At 41.5% G+C, this 20,647-nt stretch overlaps 1 protein-coding gene and 1 long non-coding RNA gene across 9 annotated transcripts in view; one reads left to right on the forward strand and one right to left on the reverse strand.

Moving 5' to 3' along the window:
• DNM3 (dynamin 3) overlaps positions 1-20,647 on the forward strand; it is a 553,762-nt gene that overhangs the window by 514,611 nt on the left and 18,504 nt on the right. For 4 of the 7 annotated variants that reach the window (XM_077901675.1, XM_077901673.1, XM_077901674.1 and 1 more), the window contains 2 exons: positions 7,618-7,844; positions 8,533-8,790. In XM_077901675.1, the coding sequence (XP_077757801.1) occupies positions 7,618-7,844; positions 8,533-8,790 (485 nt within the window). Of the gene's footprint in view, positions 1-7,617; positions 7,845-8,532; positions 8,791-13,564; positions 13,934-20,647 lie in introns of those variants that run through there. The other 3 variants (XM_077901676.1, XM_077901678.1, XM_077901677.1) reach the window with 2 other exon arrangements.
• LOC144316149 (uncharacterized) overlaps positions 12,124-20,647 on the reverse strand; it is a 37,185-nt gene continuing 28,661 nt past the window's right edge. Inside the window, exons 6-7 of one of the 2 annotated variants that reach the window (XR_013381980.1) lie at positions 14,918-19,941; positions 12,124-12,356 (exon numbers count right to left, since the gene is read on the reverse strand). This is a non-coding gene — a long non-coding RNA (uncharacterized LOC144316149). The remainder of the gene's footprint in view (positions 12,357-14,917; positions 19,942-20,647) is intronic. The other variant, XR_013381979.1, reaches the window with a different exon arrangement.

The following is a 20,647-nucleotide window of genomic DNA, read 5'->3' on the forward strand; positions in this document are numbered from 1 at the left end:
AGAAAGAGGCAAAGATATAGGCAGAGGGAGAAGCAGGCTCCCCACGGGAGCCCGATGTGGGACTCCATCCCAGGATCCCAGGATCACGTTCTGCGCTGAAGGCAGACGCTCAACCACTGAGCCACCCAGGTGCCCCTGGTTTAGGGATTTATTTCAGAAAATAGTACATGTAGAAATACTATGAAAAATATACTTGTAAGAAACCAATGTGTCTGCCTGCCTATTTAAGAACCATAAAGAGGGGCATCCCTGGGTGGCTCAGTGGTTTAGCGCCTGCCTTCAGCCCAGGGTGCGATCCTGGAGACGCGGGATTGAGTCCCACGTCGGGCTCCCCACATGGAGCCTGCTTCTCCCTCTGCCTGTGTCTCTGCCTCTGTGTGTGTGTGTGTGTGTGTGTCTCTCATGAATAAATAAATAAAATCTTAAAAAAAAAAAAGAACCATAAAGGGCCTTTTCCATATTTCAAGATTTTTTTCAGAATTGTGTTTGTAAATATGACATTCTATTTGTTGTTCATGGTATATTTGTTCCTTGAAGAAAGGTTTCCTCAAAGAAACCCCTTGAGGGAAACCCTTCTTGAAGAAGCTCTAAGTACCCAAGGTTTTTATCTCTATTCCCTACACATTTTTGCATAATCAAACAAGGTTATTAGGATGCTTTGAAGTATCAGCAGTAGATAAGCAGTATCTAGGAAGTTTAGAAACCAGGAATTGCACTCAAGCTTAGTCACTGGCCCACTGTGTGACCAGAAGCAAATTATTTGGCCCTTCTGAGTTGAAGTGGGTGACTTCTAAAATGACGATAAGAACACTGAGCTGCCTCGCTGAATTGTCAGAGAATGTAATAAATGCGACCGTATGCCATTTTGAAAAATACAGAGTACTAAACAAATTGTGCATTTTTTTAAATTACCCTCTTAATTTTAGTTAAATGAGTTCAGGTTGTTTTGCTGTGGTATATCCAGGCACTTGCTTATTTAAACATTTTCCTGATGAGGTATCATTTATCTTTTCAGTGTTTGATGGCGAGTCATTAGTGCTGCCAGCAGTTCAAACACTTCTTTGCTCTGCACTGTATTCAATCATCCACACAGGAAATAGCCCTTACTGTCTATACTGTGAGGAGGAGCCTGACACTAATTAGTTAAAAGGAAAAAGAAAAAAAAGACCCTCTTGCGAATCTATCCTACTTTCACCTTCTCAAGAAACACACACACACACACACACACACACACACACACACACGAAGAAATGCCGGGTTAATTGCCCTCACCCCTCACCAGTGTTCTTGTTGGTTTTAATGAAATGGCTAAGCCCCCGCCCACAGGGAGTTGTCCAGGGAGAGCTCTGCAAGCTGTCTTAAGAGAGACCTTACACAGGAATAATGACACATGGAGACTTATAGGAATGTGTGGAGAAAACAGAAACATCATGACATGCTGAATTCTTACGAAATACGGTTCTCTTTGTTTGAAATTTAACTTTTTTGTATCTGTCAGAAAAGAGTTTACATATCTCAGATGACCACTTTTCCTGGAGTATTATTTTGTCTGCTTTTTTACACTATACGTAAAAATACATAGTCATATCTATCTGTCTATCTGATAATGATATATATGTGAAAGAAATAAATTGCCCTTTATAAATGCCATATCGTCATGGCATCTTATTGTACGGGACACCTGGACCCTTTCTATCCATTCCAGAAGTGCCCCGTGGAGTTCAAGGAACGGAAACGTGGTGAACACCCAGCGCTGTGCCACGCATACGTGCTGATTTTTTGTTCGGTGTTAAGAGACTTCAAGGCAGAGAATTCATCATAGAATCACACCTAGAAAACAAACGCTTTGACTCCTCATTCTAAACTCTATCCACTTAACCCTGCTGCTTCTATAAATGGCTCCGGGTTAGACCCTGGTTCTCCAGGATCAACGACTACCTGAAGCGGGGGCCTCTGTGTGGACAGTCACCGCCGAAAGCCGCACTGTGGCCTTTCCTTTTTGAAATGGCAATGGCTACCCTGCCTTCTGAAAAAGAGTATGTTTCAGCCAACTTTTCTAAAGTTCAGAATTTGGTGGGCAGTTTCCTTTGAAAGTTTACATTAAGTGCTCTGCCACTCAAGTCTCCATATGGAATTATTTAAGAAGTTTAAAGCCAGCAATAAATGCCTTGCCTCAGACATACTGTAAGCCTTTGTCTGTTGAAGCATAGCAGCTGTTGCATTGCTTAAGCGCACTAGGGAACAGCGGCCCAAAGAAATAGCAAGTTTATGACAGCCGGTCATTCTGGACGGGCTACAGTCGAAGCAGCAGAGTCTTGTTGAGGGCTTTAAAGTCAACACACACCTAGCACCCCATGGCAGGCACAGTTTGATGGCCTCTTTCTCTGCAGCTCACCCCATCAGAAGATTCTCGGTCCCAGAATCAGGGAAGGGAATCCAGCTTTACTGTGAAAGCGGCAGTGGCAAAGCCAGACATCATTCTGTGCTGGTATCCATAGGACAGCCATCCACTAGGTACTTGTTATTTTGCCCAGATTATAAATGAAGAAACTGAGGCTCTGAGAGGTTAAGTGACTCACCCCGGCTCTCAGAGCTGGGACTGGCAGAGTCAAGATTAAAACCCAGATCTTCTCATCCACAGTCCGTGAACGCGTATGGTGAGGTTAGGCCAACTACACAGCTCAGCTAGCAGGGCTCCTGTCCCCGTAGCATATACCTGATGTATCTTCCCTGAAGGCTCATTTGCTTGGATATTTAATTTGGGTTTATTTGAATATGAGAAACGTTTTAAATCTTAACTAGTAACTCGAGCAAACCCAGATAATACAAAATAGAACATAAAGTTTTTATGAAATTTTTAAACAATCAAATATGAAGCCCAGAGGCGTTTCACACTTGGAGTGCATGCTGCCGCCTGTGCCCCTGGACCCCTGGAGGTCCACATTTACTCTCCTTGGCCATTGGCACTTTGGTGGAAAATCAGTAACATGTGCTCCAATTTCAAAACTCACTGTAACTTTCACATGTATGAAGTAGAGTGTTATTTCAAATGTTCATTATTTGAGGTGAAAGTATCCCTTAAATACCAGGGCACTGATTTGTTTCCATGGGTCAAGAATTCAGCATCCTGCCCAAGAAACAGATCAGGACCAGGACCAGAAGCGCCCCTCTCCCCACTTTCCCCCACTACCATCATTCTGCACCGAGGGTAACACTCCTGATGTCTTACAGCATAGCTTATCTTAGCTTTGGCTGTTCTTAAACTTTGGAATCATATAGTCTGTGCTTTTTTGGTGTCTAACTTCTTTTGCTTGATGTTAGGTTTGTGAGTCAAAGATGTCACTTTTTAAAAATATTTTATTTATTTATTCAAGAGAGAGAGAGCGGCAAGCAGGGGGAGCTGCAGAGGAAAAGGGAGAAACAGTCTCCCCACTAAACAGGGAGCCTGATGTGGGGCTCGGGGCTCCATCCCAGAACCCCAGGATCACAACCTGTACTGAAGTCAGAGGCTTAACTGACTGAGCCACCCAGGTGCCCCAGGATGTCACTTTTTAAAGAAGGAAAACAGCACTGGTCTTTAGTGGAAATATATCCCTGAGAAATGGAAAGGAAGCTAAAGCAGATGTGAAAGAATTATGAGATCTCAAAGAACCAAGTTCCTTTCCCAAACTAAGCAAATTTAAACTTCTCAATTATGTTTTTCATATATGTCTTCATGAGAATGAGAACTATCACCGTGTTGCAGACTGTGGCCCTCCCGTCTAGAAACCGACAGCTCTTAAGGAAATGGTCTCTTTAGTAACAGAATTATGTGAAAATTTTTGGAATGTCCCTTCTATTTGTGAAGGTTTTAATAGGGTCTTAATTATGAAGACAAAGAAGGTTTAAAATCCCAAACTATTGCAGGTTGATAGAGAAGGGTTAAAGTAAGAAAGAGAAGAAAACATGTGGAACGTTTTTAATGACCTCACATTCCTTTACACTGAGCAGAACGACATGGTGCGGTCATGCCTGTTTATCTAGCCTGTAGAGTCTGAACTGGAATGAGGTTTTGTAGTATGAGAATTTTTTGTGAACCATACCAAGATGTATAGCTTATAAGGTGTTATAATTAAAAGCATAAATATTATTTCAGGTCTCGCATCCAAGTATAATTCGTTTATGCTGTGTTCTGTGAGGTGTATTCTAAATGCCATCACCTCAAAGGGATCTTAACTTGGTCTCCCCTGTCATGCAGAATCCCTGATTTACGTATGTGCACCACGGACATGCGGACTGCTCAGAAAGTCCCCAAAGTGTCTGGAAACTCCCTGACATCCCCCTACCTTTGTTCCAGTTGTGGCATCAAAAAACTAGGCTAGCAGGAGAAGAGAAGAGTCTTTCTAAAATTTTGTTTCATTGCAAAATAAAATGTTTACCCTCCACTCTGAATTGAACTGTATATGTGTTTTGGCCCCCGCAATAGCTTTCTGTGTGTTCTTCTCCCTCTAAAAACCTCATGCCAACTTAATTTCGCCTGTGTGCTTTACAAAGAACAGCTTTTGCTTACCGAACACTATCAAAATGCTAGGCATCGCGCGAGGCAATTTATAATTATTCTTTCACTTGATCCTCACCATGCCCCTAGAGACAGCTACTACCACTGTCCCCAGTTTACAGATCAGCATCCTGAGACTGAAAGAGGTAGTTATTTGCTCAAGAACAGCAGTGGGGAGCTGGGACTCAAATTCAGAGCTGAGTGTAGAGCGAGTGCTCCTAACCACTGTGTCATACTGCCTTTTTTTCTCTCATGCTAGTAATATTCCTATTAATTCAGAACATTGCCAAATCTTTGGGATAGTAGGCCAGTTTTAGTGTGTTACTTTCTGATGTGGGAGAGTTGATTCAAGGCAGATCTTTGATCAGAATGCTGAAACAAGCCCTCATTATTTTATTTCGTGGTTTGTTTGACAGTCACTTCTTAATTCAGATCTGCTTTAAATCTCTTCTTGGAAGGACCTTCTTTTAAATTGTGTTTAATAGATTCTAAGTGATACTCCAGTTAGATGTAAAGCTTCAAACTAGCTTAGCCCAACTGCTGTTCAATGCCAGGAAAATTGTCTGGTTTTGAGTTTTGAGTTGCATCATCTATCTGAGTTCATGCACACTCCCGGCAGCAGAAGATTCGTGCGAGTGCCCCTGACTCTGTGGGTACCTGCAAGTGTGTTTAAAAGTGACTGAATCTCCAAAAAGGGGGATGAAGTATTCCTTAATCCAGATCTAGTGTCTTTCCTCTAACTTTTAACTTACTTCCTGACTTCTGATTTTCTGTTCTCTGACTCACCCAAACCTCAGTGCTTGAAATGTTCTTGTTCCTTTCGCTCCTCCCCTTTCACATCAAAACAGCACCTCATCCACCTGGGTTTTCCTCCATAATGTAATTTATATGTGCCCATCTTTTCTATTCCACTGCAGTCTTGCTAAATTAAACCCTTACTGTCTCATAAATGACATATAATGGTCTCCTAACAGATTTCTTTCTCTCAGCTGCCACCCTTGAAAATTCTTTTCCAATCACAGACAGATTACTTTTTCTAAAACTCTATTTTATTGTTTCACTGACTTGCTTAAAAGTCTTCCATGGCTTCCCATTGCCAAGTGGATAAAGTTCAAACAGTTTGCTTGGCGTTCAAGGCTTTCACATCTGGCTCCAGGTTACCTGGCCAAATTTACCTTCCACAGCTATCACACATAAACCTTCTACCCTCTAGACAGTTGCCCAAATACATCTCGTCTACTAGATTACTTCCACATTTGAATCCCTCTTGGTTTACAAAATGTGGAAAGAGAATACTTTTCATTTCACCACAGTGAAGCTATGATTTTGCTGAATTTTCTGTCAGTATAACTATTTACATAGTTTGATACCTTTAAAAAATAATAAAGCTACGTGTTTTAGACTCTTGTCATCTCTTGGTTACATATTTTAACTACAACTCAGGAATTCTGAGCATCTGACAGCTGTGCTGCTGCCTGCCTAAATTTGTAACAATTAAATATACTGGCCTTTGGAATTTCTTAGAAAGATCCAGTGACTCTAAATAAGTATTAGTCTTATTTAACAGAGAAACTGAAAAATCCAAGTTGGTTTATTTTTCTAGGCTTAAGTTAATTAGCATACATGCTATACCACTCTAAAATAATGATGCTTAGACATAAATTGTCTTTGCTAAGCATTCAATCCAAGTGGGGTAAGGGGGTAACAGAAAGCACCAGACTGAGTCAAAATATTTGGGGTTCAAGTTAATGTTATGTGGCTTTGGGCAAGTTACTAAAGTCTCTGAATTTCAATGTCTTCTTCTGTAGAATTGAGGTCATAGTAAATTTTGTATGTATGTGGTGGGAATCAAAACATAACTTGCGGAGGTACTTGGGACATTCTGTCTTTCACTGATTCCTGCACTCACTTGTTTCACATTTACTAGTTCTGACATGATGACACATGTCACACTCAGTGGCATCTTGGCATTCTGTCATAGTTTAATTGATGGTGTTTTCTCTTAGTAGCATAAAATTATGGCGTATCTTAAAATTACTGGTATCTTCCATTTGATGAGATATGGTGGCTGGTGCTTGCTCCCTTGGTGCTGTGCAATGTATGCATCCTCTCCATTCTCATTCTTCTTCAAACTGCCCCTCCCCTATGACTCATACACACTGTTCATACTTAAGTCTGTTTTCATATATCTGTTAACTATGGGAACTATGTCAGTCCTCAATACTGTTAAGTAGTTCTACTGTAGACTTCTAGAAAGCCAAGAGTATATAACTTTTTGGTTTTGTAAGTCAACTTACAATAATCATACAAGGTTCTGTTTCTTTTTAATTTTTTATTTATTTATGATAGTCACAGAGAGAGAGAGAGAGAGAGAGGCAGAGACATAGGCAGAGGGAGAAGCAGGCTCCATGCACTGGGAGCCCGACGTGGGATTCGATCCCGGGTCTCCAGGATTGGGTCCTGGGCCAAAGGCAGGCGCTAAACCACTGCGCCACCCAGGGATCCCTAAGGTTCTGTTTTTAATAGAACTTCACTTACTAGTGCTAATTCTACCGTTGGGTTGACATTGAAACCTGGGATCTTCATACTACTCCAGTGATTGTGGTAAAAACTAGTAAAAGACTGGGAATATGAAGGAATGGATAACTTGTGCTATGACATAGGTGTCTTTACATCATTGTTTTCTATTGAAAGTACTGCTGCTTATCTTCTGGTACCTGCCCTCATTTCTATGCCAAGCAGCCACAGACAGCATTGTGGAAATGCTTTGCATTGCCAACAGGCCCTGTTCTGGTGATAGCAAGATTTAGTCCTCTTTCACCTAATCTAGGTTTTCCTTTAGTCCACAGCCATAAGACAGAGGGGATGACTGTTCCTGCCCTGGTACTGAGGATTGGGAGGACAATGGAGAAAATGAGAGTAAACAAATACGCATATATTGTACATCTTGCGTGCATGATGCATCATGAACTTTTTCCCAGAGTGAAATGTTGCAGACTTGGTCCATGGGCTGTGAACCAGTTTATACCATTTGATCACTCATGTATTCCCATTTTTACTTTTCTGTGGTAACCTGACAGGTTAAAGATTTCATAAATTCAGAGCTCCTAGCACAGTTATATTCTTCAGAGGACCAAAATACTCTGATGGAGGAATCTGCTGAGCAGGCTCAGCGCCGGGATGAGATGCTTCGAATGTACCAAGCCCTTAAAGAAGCCCTTGTGATCATCGGCGACATCAACACTGCCACCACTTTCACCCCTGCACCGCCTCCGGTGGATGACTCCTGGATACAGCATTCCCGCAGGTAGGAAAATAGCGCCACGTCACCTGAGGCCTGCCAAGCTTGTCCGGGATCACTTTATGAGTGTGCTTCCCTAAACCAATATGAACCGAAAGATTAAAGAGAAAGAAAGATATTTAAGTTCAGGAGTGAGAGTAAAGGTCAGATTATCTCAGCTCCCTTCAAAAACAAACAATATATCCTTACAATGGAATGTTATACAGTCCTCAAAATGAGTAAGACAGTTCTGTACTGAAGTGAAGAGACAGCCAAGTTAATGTGAGGCTTTTAAAAAAAAAAAAAAGTAAGTTGTAGAATGTTATGTTCTAATATGTATAAAACAAGAGCTTATATATAGAGAATATTGTGTTGTGTCATAGAATATAGTTGAAAAGGATACATAGTTTCCTTGTACTGGTTGCCTCCACAGAGAGAATCGTTGGGGGCGGGGGGGGATGTCCTTTCCACCATTTACCCTTTTATACCTTAAAAAATATATATATTTAAGTAATCTCTACACCCAAAATGAGCTCACACCCACCACCCCAAGATCAACAGCCGCTGGCTCCTCCCTTTTACAAGTTGCACTGTTCCTAAAAGGGATCTGAGTTCCTCAATCAGAAAAAAAAGACTTTTTACAAAGCAGCCAGGAAGCCTTAAAATATTTTTTTGAAGATGCCTCCAAACTGAAATGGATCTCGTCTGTCCCCAGGTCACCCCCTCCAAGCCCCACGACCCAGAGGCGGCCCACCCTGAGCGCTCCCCTCCCGCGGCCCGCCTCTGGCCGAGGGCCCGCGCCCGCCATCCCCTCGCCCGGACCCCACTCGGGGGCACCCCCGGTGCCCTTCAGGCCCGGCCCGCTACCCCCTTTCCCCAGCAGCAGCAGCAGTGGCAGTGGCAGCAGCGACTGGTTCGGAGCGCCCCCACAAGTCCCCTCCAGGCCCACGAGGGCCCCACCCAGTGTCCCCAGGTAAGTGCACTGCCCCCTGCGCAGGCTAGGGGGATGCTCTTTGGTTCTCTTCTGCTAGCCTAACAGACAGACCTTATTCAGATAAGAAAATTGCAAAAATATTTTCATACACATTTGCAGTTTTCACCCAGGAGGGGTATCATGGGAAAACCGTGAAGCCTGTGACACCATTTAAACACCAATATGTGGTCCAGACCTCTCCTCTATCAACTGGCACAAACTAAGTGGGACTATAGGAAACTGGGTCCAAATGAATGACATTTGGGCAGCTGTTTGTATAATTTGAGAGAGAGCTTTGAAAGGAAAGAAAGAGCCATGGCTGGGTTATTGCAAGCTGTGTGCTCCATAGGTCATGAGAGTATCAAGAGCTAAGGCCTCGCCTTCTCTATTACCAATGGAATTCCAGAAAACCACTCACTTCAAGGAATATTATCCATTTGCCCCCTGAACTATAACCCTTAAACCCAATATTATTAACTTTAATGTAGTCTAAGTAAAAACTGGGCTGATCAGTTTGCAATATATTAAAAAGAAAAAAAACTGTGCAGAGAAATTTTAACATAGACATGATGATTGCTATGTGCAGTCACTAACCATATATGAGATGGAACATCATACATTTGAATTAATACATCTTGGCACAGGTAAGCAGATTTTCCAGGCTTACTTGTGAAACAAAATAGTGAATAAATGAAACTTGAAACATGTATATAGTTGAAGCTATATCCTCATCTTTGTACACTTATAGTCAAACATGTACAATGTGTATAATTAGAGATTTTAAAAATAGAAGGAATTAGAGGTTTTTTTTCTCGAGATCAGAAACTTTAAAAGAAAACTAGCTCATACAGAAATTTAATTGTTTAAAACATTCAATTCAGACTATTATAATATTTGTATGCTTTATGAAGGAAAACCTTACTATGCGTGTACCATAAAAGACAAGTGACTTCCTCCCACCCACGAAGCCTGAGTCACCTCACTCTCTGATTACGGGGCTTACATTTATTTTGATCTTCAGGCTGTTGGGTGTAATGAGGAGAAGGGGCATCTTAAACTAGTAAACAAAGGGTGGTGTAGCAGGAACAGCAGGGGATGTGGAATCGGAAGACCTGGTTTGCCACAGACCTTGCACAACTCATTAAACTCTGAGCTAGGGTTTCCTCATCTATGAAATAGGAACAATTTGAAAAAGGTTGTTGCCCAAATCATATGTAATGAGCCTGATAAACTGTAAAGCACTGTGGTTGTTAGGGTTATCATCACTTTGGTCCTAATCAAAAAGGATATGTGTACTCTCAAACCCGTATTTTTTTTTTCCTCTAAAAATAAGGTCCAGCTTCATTTGGAACGGAGCTAAATTTCTAGTAATAATAGTAAAAGTAATAGCGATATTTATTGTGCTCTCAATGTATGCTGGGCACTATTCTAGGTGCTTTGAAGGTATATTTTTGTCTACTGCTCACAAGCACCCAAAAGGATAGGTTATTATACATTTTACAGATGAAGCCCAGAGGTTTAAGCAATTGGCCCAAGACTGCTCAACCAGACCCTAATGGAGCTGGGCTTTAATCCCAAGCAGTCTGACTCCAGAACCCAGTCTTCCAACCACAATACTAGGGTTTCTCAACCTTGGCACTGTTGCCATTTGGGGGATGGGGGGGCGCTTGTCCCGTGAATTTTAGTATGTTTAGCAGCATCCGGGCCTCTACCCACTGGATTTCCAGTCATACTGCCCCAGTTGTGACTACTAAAAACATCTTGACATTGCTAGTGTGTTTGGGGAGGTGGGGAGTGGGGTGTAAAATCCCCCTCCCCTTGAGGATCACCACACTACATTATTGCAAAGATTTTTCCCTCCATGTAAAAAATAAATAAATAAATAAATAAATAAATAAATAAATAAATAAATAAATAAATGTCAGTGTTGAGCCTCACTGCAAGCAAGGTTAAATTATTGTTTTAGGAAATTTCAGACTGACTGGGAAAGTATCTGTTATTGTGCCAGGAAGGTGTGGAGACCACTGGGGGGCAGGGTGGGGTGTTGAGAGTGGGAAGGCAGGAGTCCGAAACAGGAGCCTCAAAATCGGCTGTTTTGTCTGTTTAGCTCTAAGAAGGAACCAAAGCAACCTGGTGGTGCCTTTCCTCGGGAATGAACATGCATGTCTTTGTTTGCTCGCTTGGCTGCTTTACCTCTTTGTTTCAGATAAGCTGGCTTGCCAATCCCTTTCAGAGATATTGCTGAATGCTAAACTGATTTGTTAGGCGGGATGGAGTCACCCTTTCCAAGCTCACACACGGAAAGAAGGTAGCCAGTAGGAATCGGAAGCTCCAGCTCTAGCTAGAGAAGGGGAACCGCAGGTTTAATGCATCTGTGTTGGGGAATTTATAGGACAACGGTTATATTATTCAAAACTTCTAGAATATTCTCAACTTGGAGCCAGCCCTAACTTGCCCTGGCCTTGCAAAGAGTCTCAAATGTAAAACAGAAATGAGCCTTCAGAGTAAAAGAGGAAGGAAGGTTGGTTTTTGTGCTGAGCCTTCAAGTTTTAGCGCCAGCCAGTTCAGTGCAACGGGAGGGAAACCCCTCTTGGGGGGGGGCGGGTCACCTGAGAGAGACCCAGAGAGACTCTGTCAGGATCCTTATGCCTATTAAAGTTTAGCTTTAGATGAAGAATTCTGACCACATAAAGTCTGTTTTTAATAAAAGCCAGAGCAGGAATCCTACCAAATGCAAGCCAGAAATGGGGTTTAAGATTTCAAAAAAAAAAAAAAAAAAGAAAGAAAGAAAGAAAGAAAAGAAAAAGAAAGAAAGAAAAAAGAAAAAGGAAAGAAAGAAAGAAAGAAAAGAGAAAAAGAAAGACAAAGATGAAAAAAGAAAAAAGTTGAGGGGAAGCTCTTGTTGAAACTTCACCTTGTTCTGTTTATTTATATATTCTCTTTTCCCTCTTTCCCACTCTGATTTGCCTCCATTTTCTCTATTAAAACCTGAGAAAAAAAAAAAAGGTTGAAATGCCATTATCCATCATCTCCAGGAAAACAACCCATAGCTTTCCGAGAAGGAAGTTTGACTTTTTTTTTCCTAGCCTCTTTACTTTCTTAAGGGCCCTTTCCCCTCTTTTATCTGAAACCAGAAACTCCTAACGTGACAAGACAGTACAAGCCGTGTCCCGCCGGCTCCCTGTTGGGCTTTAATATTACAGAGGCAATAACGGAACTTTTAGAGGCAAAATATTCTACATCCGGCATGTGCCTGTACAGAGTTTTCTTCCGGATAATTTTCGACTTCATTAGCAAGTTATGATTTTGACGTTAGGAGCATATACACCTTTATTTTAACCCTACTCAGATGTAATGAAAGCACTTGCTACTGGACAGAGACCATGAGCGTTCGGGTGTGTTGGGGTTTTTTTGAATTATTTTTATTATATCTTTCCATTCCAATGTAAAGGAAGAGGAAGGAATGGGGCGGGGGGAGTCGTTTTCGGCCCAGCTTTTCTCAGCCGCTCAAGCTGTTCTGGTTTCTGTGCCCCGAGCCTTCGCCTTCGGTGAGGGAGCTGGAAATGCTGCAAACGACAGGCCTGTTTAATTAGTTCCACCTGAGCTCGGGGAGCATCTCTAGCCCAAAGAGACTCACCAGTGGGGATGCTTCTGTCATTAGTGAGTTGAGTGTACACAAATCTGATTTGTGGAACGTTGTCTATTGCCAGAATATCTGGCTTGCCCCCTCCCCTCTCGCCCCACTCAACTTCTCTGAAGGGGCGAAAACCCAGTTTGAAAATCCCAGCCAGTTGCGTTCCTGTTTAGCAAGATGATCTGAAACAGACATTACCACTTCTTTAGGGGCCCCGGTCTTCTTACTTGAAGATCCTAATCTTCATCAAATATTAACTTTAGGGCTGATGTAGCTATTTTCGGTTACGGCTTCTTAAAATTAGTTAATTGGGAATCACAGCCTTTGACATTAACAGAACAAATTAACTGAATCAGAGTGTGTTTTTCCTGGCAACAGCTGATTCTGGCATTATTTTACTCATTTGTCTTCTCCCCTTTCCCTGGACTAAGCTATTTTGCAACGGTCAAAAGGGGATAAGGGTGGGAGGAAGGGTCCCTATCCAAGGAAAAGCAAACTCCATTTACCTCATCACGCAATCCTCTATTTAAAAAAAAAACAAAAAACTAAAAACTAAAAAACTGAAGTACTTTTTTTAACCACCCTTGTCACCAAGTCTGATGGTGTCTTTTAAAAATGGCAAAACTGAATCATAGGAAAGGATTTAGCTTTTACTCCAGCTCATCCACATGACAGAAACACAAGATGGAAACCAAGAAATGCTCCATTGACTCTCTGGTGAGCCCAATAGTGAAGCTGACATCTCGTGCTGCACGGACAGCCCTGGAGCATCATCAAGATTATCACAGGGTTTCCCACTTATGCCCATTCTGTGACTTACTCATTTTCCCTGACTTTACATGGCGCACTTTGAGAGTCTCATCACAGTCCCACGGTCTCAGTAATTTACTGCAAAGCCAACCATGGCAAAAGTTACAGAAATCTCTCTCCATAAAGAGATAATTGGTGCACTCTTGGTCTTGTCTTTAAGGAGGTAAAAGCCATTTGGTTCTCTTTACAATTGAATCTTGTTTTACATGTTTGACCTTGATACACTGCTATGCTGTATCTCTTTTCCGTATTTTATATGTTGATCTAATGGACATTAACACAGAATCCCTTTAACTTAGGGATAAGTTCTCCTTGTTTTGTTTTTTTCAGCCAGTCCCCCAAATTTTGAGTAAGGACATACCCACGATTCTTATAAGTTTGTCTTTGCATCCCTCACATGAAGGTTTGGTGCCATGAAGGATGAAGCTGCTGAGTCTTGAAGTCATGGGTTCAGGGTACACGGACAATTAAGCGACTTTTGTGACTAGCCTGTGTCTGATTCTCCTGAAATCATGTCCTGGAAACATCCTGACTTACTCCCTCCTCAAGAGCCCTCTAAAAGTATGACTTCTTTTAGCAACTGAGTGTCATTTGGACAAGTGATGAATTCGTCTTGTGATTTCTGATTTCATGAGTTTTTTATTTTCCCCACTGTCCTTCCCCTTTAAAAAAACAAATAAATAAATTTATGATTAGGTATTCTGATTTTTCAGGAAACGGTTTTTATTTTTAGCGACTGGATTTAAAAGTCATGGAGAGATTTTTTTTTCTTTTTTTTTAGTATAAATGCCAAGAGTGGAAACAACTTTGAGGTGTTCTTTCTGATTCTTAGCATTATTTAAGGCAATTTTGTGAGACTGCTGTGTTATAAAATTTGTTACTGAAATCCCAAATGCAATTAATAATTTGTTGCAGGTTCAACATGAGTTGAAAATATGATGCTTCATATATTTTAATGAAAATAGAAATTTGGCCATAAACTGTTCACTAAAGAAAATATTCAATTTAATTTAAGCCCCTCAGTTAAATATCCCATCAAAATCACTCAAATTCCACAATCTGTAACATAATATTTCACTGAGGTGAATCGATGGTTAATGACAAGAGTTTTTCATTTTGCAGTCTTGGTTTCCATCTGGTTTAAGTGAAGGTAAAATTAGTCTGGTGGTTTCCTTCTTGGGTCTAGCAAACTTGAGTCTACTTTACACAAACATCTCCATCCTGCCACAGTGCGGAATGACTGGCAGTCTGTTCAGGTGAGACCCAGGAACAGAACTACAAGTGTTCTGAAGGTCAGAATTTGGGACTTTTGCAGATGTGTCAAGGTAGACTTCAGATTGCCTTTCTGCTTTCAATGTGTCCCTTATCTCACTTTTCCAAATATCTGAGGCTGAGGGGACGATAGAAGAAAAAGAAAATAAGAAAGGATCTACATACGACCAAGTCCAAGCAACCAGAAATGCAGACAGGCGGCAGGCGGCCGTAAATATAACAGTATGCTACTCCTAGCCCAGTGGTAACTGGCATTAAGTTAACCAAATACAACTGCTTCCACATCCCGTGACAAATAATAGCAAATAGTTCTGTCATTGTTCTCTCTGGGGTTCTAAATTGCTAAGCTTCAGCCATTGCAAGGAAAGCCTTTCTGAGTTTCAGGATACCCAGCCCTGCCCTGGGTCTCACCTGATTGATGAAGACAGCCAAGACGGGAGTCTGGCACGAGAGCCACTGACCAGTGAAAAATGCACAGTAAATGCTTATTATTCTTCCTGTGGCCAGTCAGCAGCAAACTGTCACCAGTTGGAATCTGCTGAATGTTCCTATATACAAGTTGATGTCAGCTCAAAAGGAAAAGAAACAAAGAGAAAGGAAAGGAGAAGAGAAGTGAATCCCGCCCAGTGTAAGCAGACAGACACGGGCTAGTACTTCCCTTTCATCGTCGCCTTCTTTTGTCTCCTTTGCTGTAAGAAAAGAATGATTTTACAGAGAAAACCTTGACATGCAGACAGTGTTGGTTAGATGGCACATTTTTTAGTGACTTTGGAGATTCATAGCACAATGTGATGCGTGGCTCTTCCACCTCCAAATTTTATCCAAGCAGCATGCTCCGAGAAGCTGCTGGGCGCTTCTTCCTTCCCTGTGACTTACCAGCTACTGTGAAAGAAGCGAAATTCAGCTTACTGGAGTGGCTCTGGCCGATAAACAGCCAGGAAATTAAACATGAAATTGTAAATGTCACCTCTTTCACTCAGAACGGGCCCTAAATGCTTACCTCCAGCAATATGAGAAAGGAGAGGAGGATTTAGCTGAGGGTTTGATGGCTTTTGTCTGCTTGTCATAACTTTATTGCCACTTAGACGTACAATTTTTAAATGCCCAACACTGAAATCCTTTAGCTTACTAGAGCCAACATATTGTAACCATTGTCGGGGGGCGGGGGGGGGGGGCGGGGGGAACCTCTGAATCTAAACACATATTTACACCCTTTAGTTGCCAAATGAAATCCATCTGGCTTACTTAATGCTGTTGCCAAAAGAATATTACACTTTTGGTCTGGCCAGTATTTTTAAGTGCAGGGGAAGGGGGGTTGGCATTGGAAGGACATTGAGTTTGAGAGATTCTGCAGGTGTATTGACACCATATTACCTGTATTTCGATGAAAGTTTAGATCACTTGGCAACTCTGATCAAAACTAGGAGAATTTCTACCTAGGGCAAAGTCTAAAGCCACAAGGTATTCGGCAGCCTCATGGTGTGGTGTCGTACTTTCTTTTCCTTTTGGCTGCTTTTCAGGCACCAGAGCCACATGATAGGCAAAACCACAAATAGCAAGTGCTCTAATTTCTGGAATTATTTTTTTAACAATTCCCATAAACACTAGGAAATGTCCATTCCTGCATTCCAGCCAAAACGATCAGCTCATATGAACTGAGAAAGGACACATTCCATCCAAGGATTTAAAAAAAAAAAATGGTTAATCAAAATGGCAGATGGCAAAATCCTCCTTCACTCATAGTCAGTGGCAATGCTGGGCCTTCTTGACTTCCATTGTTCAGACACAAGGAGAGTTCCATATCTCCATAAAGTCAACATTTTCCCCTATTGAGATTAGTTAAAATGCTGAAAAATAGGCTAAGGTGTGAATACTGGGAACCCAGTAAATGTGCAAGTTGATACGAAGTTTAGCAATAAGTTACATTCCATCCCTGCTTTGTTTGTGGAAGGGCTGAGGAAGCAACAGAGAGGGAGAATGATGTGAAGGCCTGGAAAACCACAAACTAGATGCACCGCCACACGGGCATCCCCAGGCTTCTGTGGCAGTTTCGAGAACCGAGAGGAAGTGAGAGGTGTGAGAAGGTGGCCTTGGGTGGTTTTGAATATGATCTGGGAAATGATTTTATTTTACAATTCAAATATACCAGTCGCCTCCACCATGTAAATATTACCTATTTCTAGTTTCAGATTTGCATGAGGCAGCATTATCGACACTTCTCTTGGTCAGTATATATCACACTGATCTATAATGAGACCGCTTAGGAGGGTAGATGAGGAAGACTTTGTAGCCCAGAAAGTCTAAAATGAAATTATTTCACTGGGGAATGGATATTTATATACGATATATTCTGTATCATGTGTATTTTTTTAAGTTTATATTAGGATTGTTCTCAAAGCCAATTTTAAGAGTGAATGAATTTTTTCCTTCAAATAAATCTACCCTTAGCATCACATTCAAGGGACTTTGCCAGAAAGTCTATACACTGCTCCACCTTTAGACCACCATTTACGGAGGAAAAGCTATAAAACCTGGGGAAAACATCTACTTATTTTTAAATCAACTAGAACTTCTTTTTGCTTCGTGGTAGTGTTGGAAAATATTTTAATAACTAAAATAATAAAACTTCATGTGAGGCAAATTCTACCTTAATTATTGCCTCTTGGGGTGGAAAATTAAGGAAACATTAGTAAATGTGTTAACTAGAGAAACCACTGCAGTAATTTCCCTCCACATATCTGGATCCGAAGTCAAAATAAAATCCATGCTACACATATTATTTGAAAGAAAGCAAACTTGTCGTTTTAGCTCAACAAAAGTAGTATCAGAGCACTTGGGACTGAAATTGGTGGACCCCAGAAATCCCAGTGACTCATCAGACTTCGATTAACTTAAATGCCCTATCGTTCAGTTTAGGAATCTGTAGTGAGGGGTGTTGCTATGATTGCTTGATTTGTTTTAATATTTCAAACGCTCTGCATTTACCCCCCTTAGCATCCTATTACTTGAAAACTAAGTATATTGAAAACTCATTTTAAAGCACATCATCTTTGAATAAGCATGTTGAAATAGTGTTTTCCTCTGTGCTTGAAACTTTAGTGTATGACTGACCACATCTTTTAAATTTCCTTCTTTTATACTATACCTGACTCCTCCAACCCAGGACCTTTTCTCCACGTGTAGCTATTCAATATACATCATGCATTCACAACCCTCTAGGTGACCAAATGACCTATTCATGCCACTAGCCATTGCTACTTTGTTGTTCCAAAGTCCCCTGGCCTGTTGAGCAAGGAGAAAATATTCTTGAGGGTTACAAGGTATCTTGGTAATTTATAAATACTTTCATAATCTCCATAGACTGTTGAGCTTTCAGTTAAAATGTTATTATTTTTATCATTAAAGTTTGCTTTTCTCTTTTTTTTTTCCTATGGATTTCAGGTTACTTATTAAATGTGCATTTTGAGATGTAAGAATATGTAGCTAGAATAACAAAGGTAGCTCTGACCACTGTCTCCAGAGAGCAATATATTTAATCGGGAGAGCAGGGTTTTAGAACAATTTCTCTTTACTGCATTCTCATTGCACTCTCACTTTGTACCCTAGTCCTGAGTCCCTTTGTCTCCGGAGGGCCCTCCATCCAACTACACGGAACAGTCATCGTTCAGTCACTTAGTCGGACACCTGCCTCCTGCCTGTGTTTGGCAGGCCAGCAGGATGAGGAAATAATCAGAAGAAAATGTTCTGGTTCTTTGACCTCATCCACATACAACATTATCCAAAACCGTTTTCTGTGAGTGAGGACAGAGTGGCTCTGAGATCCCTTGGTCTAACATTCTGCAGGAATGTGGAGGAACAAAACTAACTTTTCTGATCCCTTCTAAGATAACGGAAATAGAAATGATGTCGGCCTCTGCCTGTCATTTCGGTGATGTTTACAGACAGACATATGCAGACATGTAAGCCTTTCACTGGTAAACATTTTGGCTTGACTTTCTCCTAGCCCAACTGTCTTCTTAAGCACAGCTCCCCATGGTCATCGCAGCAGTGTTTTCCTGAAAGCATATTTTGTGAACTATTTCTCCAGGATGATGGCAGTTTTCTTAAGGCAGATGCCTAAAAGACATATGGTTTTCATAGATTTTTCCGTCTAGACTAGCTTTATTTAGTGATTTTTGGTCTGAATTGGTCTAGTTAAAGTTTCTGTAGAAGCTTGTATAAAAATTTAAAATGTGGGCATACCATTAAGGTGTAAAACAAAAAGTTTGACTTCTTATTGGCAATAGATTAAAAGGGATTGGTTGCAAGTTTCCTTCAGGTTAAGTAATTCTGACCATCCTGTATGCCCACTCGTCCATTCCACTCCCACAACACTGTTCAAAATGGAAAGGCTTACCCCCAAATCCTATAACTGTTATATTCATATACTTCTCAATGTTTTCCTGAGTAAATTCTTTGTTTCCAGTTGATGTGTGTGTGCGTGTGTGTTAGAAAGCTATAATTCTTTCTGCAGACTCTTTACATGGCCCAGGGGACATATGATTCCTTGCCCTTTTAGCACCAATTTTTACAAAGAGAGCATTTCCCTCATTTTAGAAAAGCACCCATCAAGCCACTGAGTGAAGGAGAGGGAGCGTTTGGGAATTTTTGTAGTGCTGCCAACCGCTGAGAAAAAAATCCATTTTTAAATGCAGTGCTGGAGCCAGTGTCCCAGACTCGAGTAGAGACAGTATGACACTGTAGGAGGAAAAGAATGGCTTCTAGACCTGTCTCAAAGTCGGCCTTTTGCTCTCACTTTTTTAAGAGCTAACTGCCACGGCTCCAATCCCAGTTTAGCTGCATCAGAACAAGGAGGTTCATGGAAGGTGGCACTGGGGGTGGGGAATGGGGGGGTGTTGGTGCTTCGGCCTCGGCCAGGATCGTCACCTGCCTGCGCGCTGACCATTTAATTGGACTTTAGTCACATGTTTGTCCACCGACATGGCAGCTTGCAAGGCACAACTGCTTCTCTGTTTTCCTGTGTTTGCATTAAACTTTTTTGTTTTTAAACTTTGAGCTCTGAGACATGTTAGAGCTCCTCCTGCTGGATTTCTTTTTCTTTCTTTTTCTTTCTTTCTTTCTTTCTTTCTTTCTTTCTTTCTTTCTTTCTTTCTTTCTTTCTTTTCTTTCTTCTTTCTTCTTCTTCTTTCTTTTTTTTTTTATCACTGGGATTGTAATTAGTAAATGGTAACTCTTTGTCTCCATTTTTGCCACTTGGACTGAGAGACATAAGTGGCCAGAGGAATACCACGTGGTACATTTCAAACTGGCCTTTGAATTCCCCAGGTATCACAGTCAGGCAGAAATGAAACATTTGTGCAGCATAAATCTTCTCTTAAGTCTTCAAATTCTTCAGTCTCTATGTGTTGTTGTTGTTGTTGTTGTTGTTGTTGTTACTAAAATAAAAGACATTGGAAAGTGAAATTTGCCATCAAGATTTCTAGTTACATGTTTGCTCTGTCTGAGGTAAGACCCCAAGTCAGATACTCACACCTGCAAGGTTCCTGCTTTCTACCAGAGAGGGGTAAAGAGTCTTTTCTGTCTTTCTAAGCCAGAAATGAATGTTACAGCTCTGTGTAGACCTTCGAAGGGTCGTCTTTTCCCTCCCCATCCTTGCCCCCTTGTCTTCTTCCCACTGACTCGAGATGACAGAGGAATGTGCATCTCAGAAGTGGACGTTGCCTCTCCCAGTAGCTGGTTCTTAGCACCTCCTTCCCAACCTCTCCTCCTTCCCCCAAATGGCGGGGTTGGCCAACCCCTGTCCCTGGTGCCTGAGCTGGGAATGAGGGGAAGGGCAGACAGAAGAGGACAGAAGAAGATGAAGAGGGTTAGAAATAGTTGTGCCCCCGCAACATCAATGGGACTAGGTTTCTACATCATGTAAGTTCTTGGAGATCTCTTTGGGGATTTCTCGAAAGAGAGAGGGAGAGAGAGAAGGGAGGGAGGAAGGGAGGAAAGAGAAAAAGGGAGAGAAATGGGGGGGTGGGGAATCATCGGAAGGGACACTGCCTAGCTTCATTCACTAGCCACGTGCAGGTAAAGCTCTTTTCAAACCACATCCTTTCTCTCTGTACGATTTTCTCACCATTGCATTCCTCTTAC

This window comes from Canis aureus, chromosome 6 (assembly GCF_053574225.1).
Source record: "Canis aureus isolate CA01 chromosome 6, VMU_Caureus_v.1.0, whole genome shotgun sequence".
Classification (NCBI taxonomy): Eukaryota; Metazoa; Chordata; class Mammalia; order Carnivora; family Canidae; genus Canis; species Canis aureus.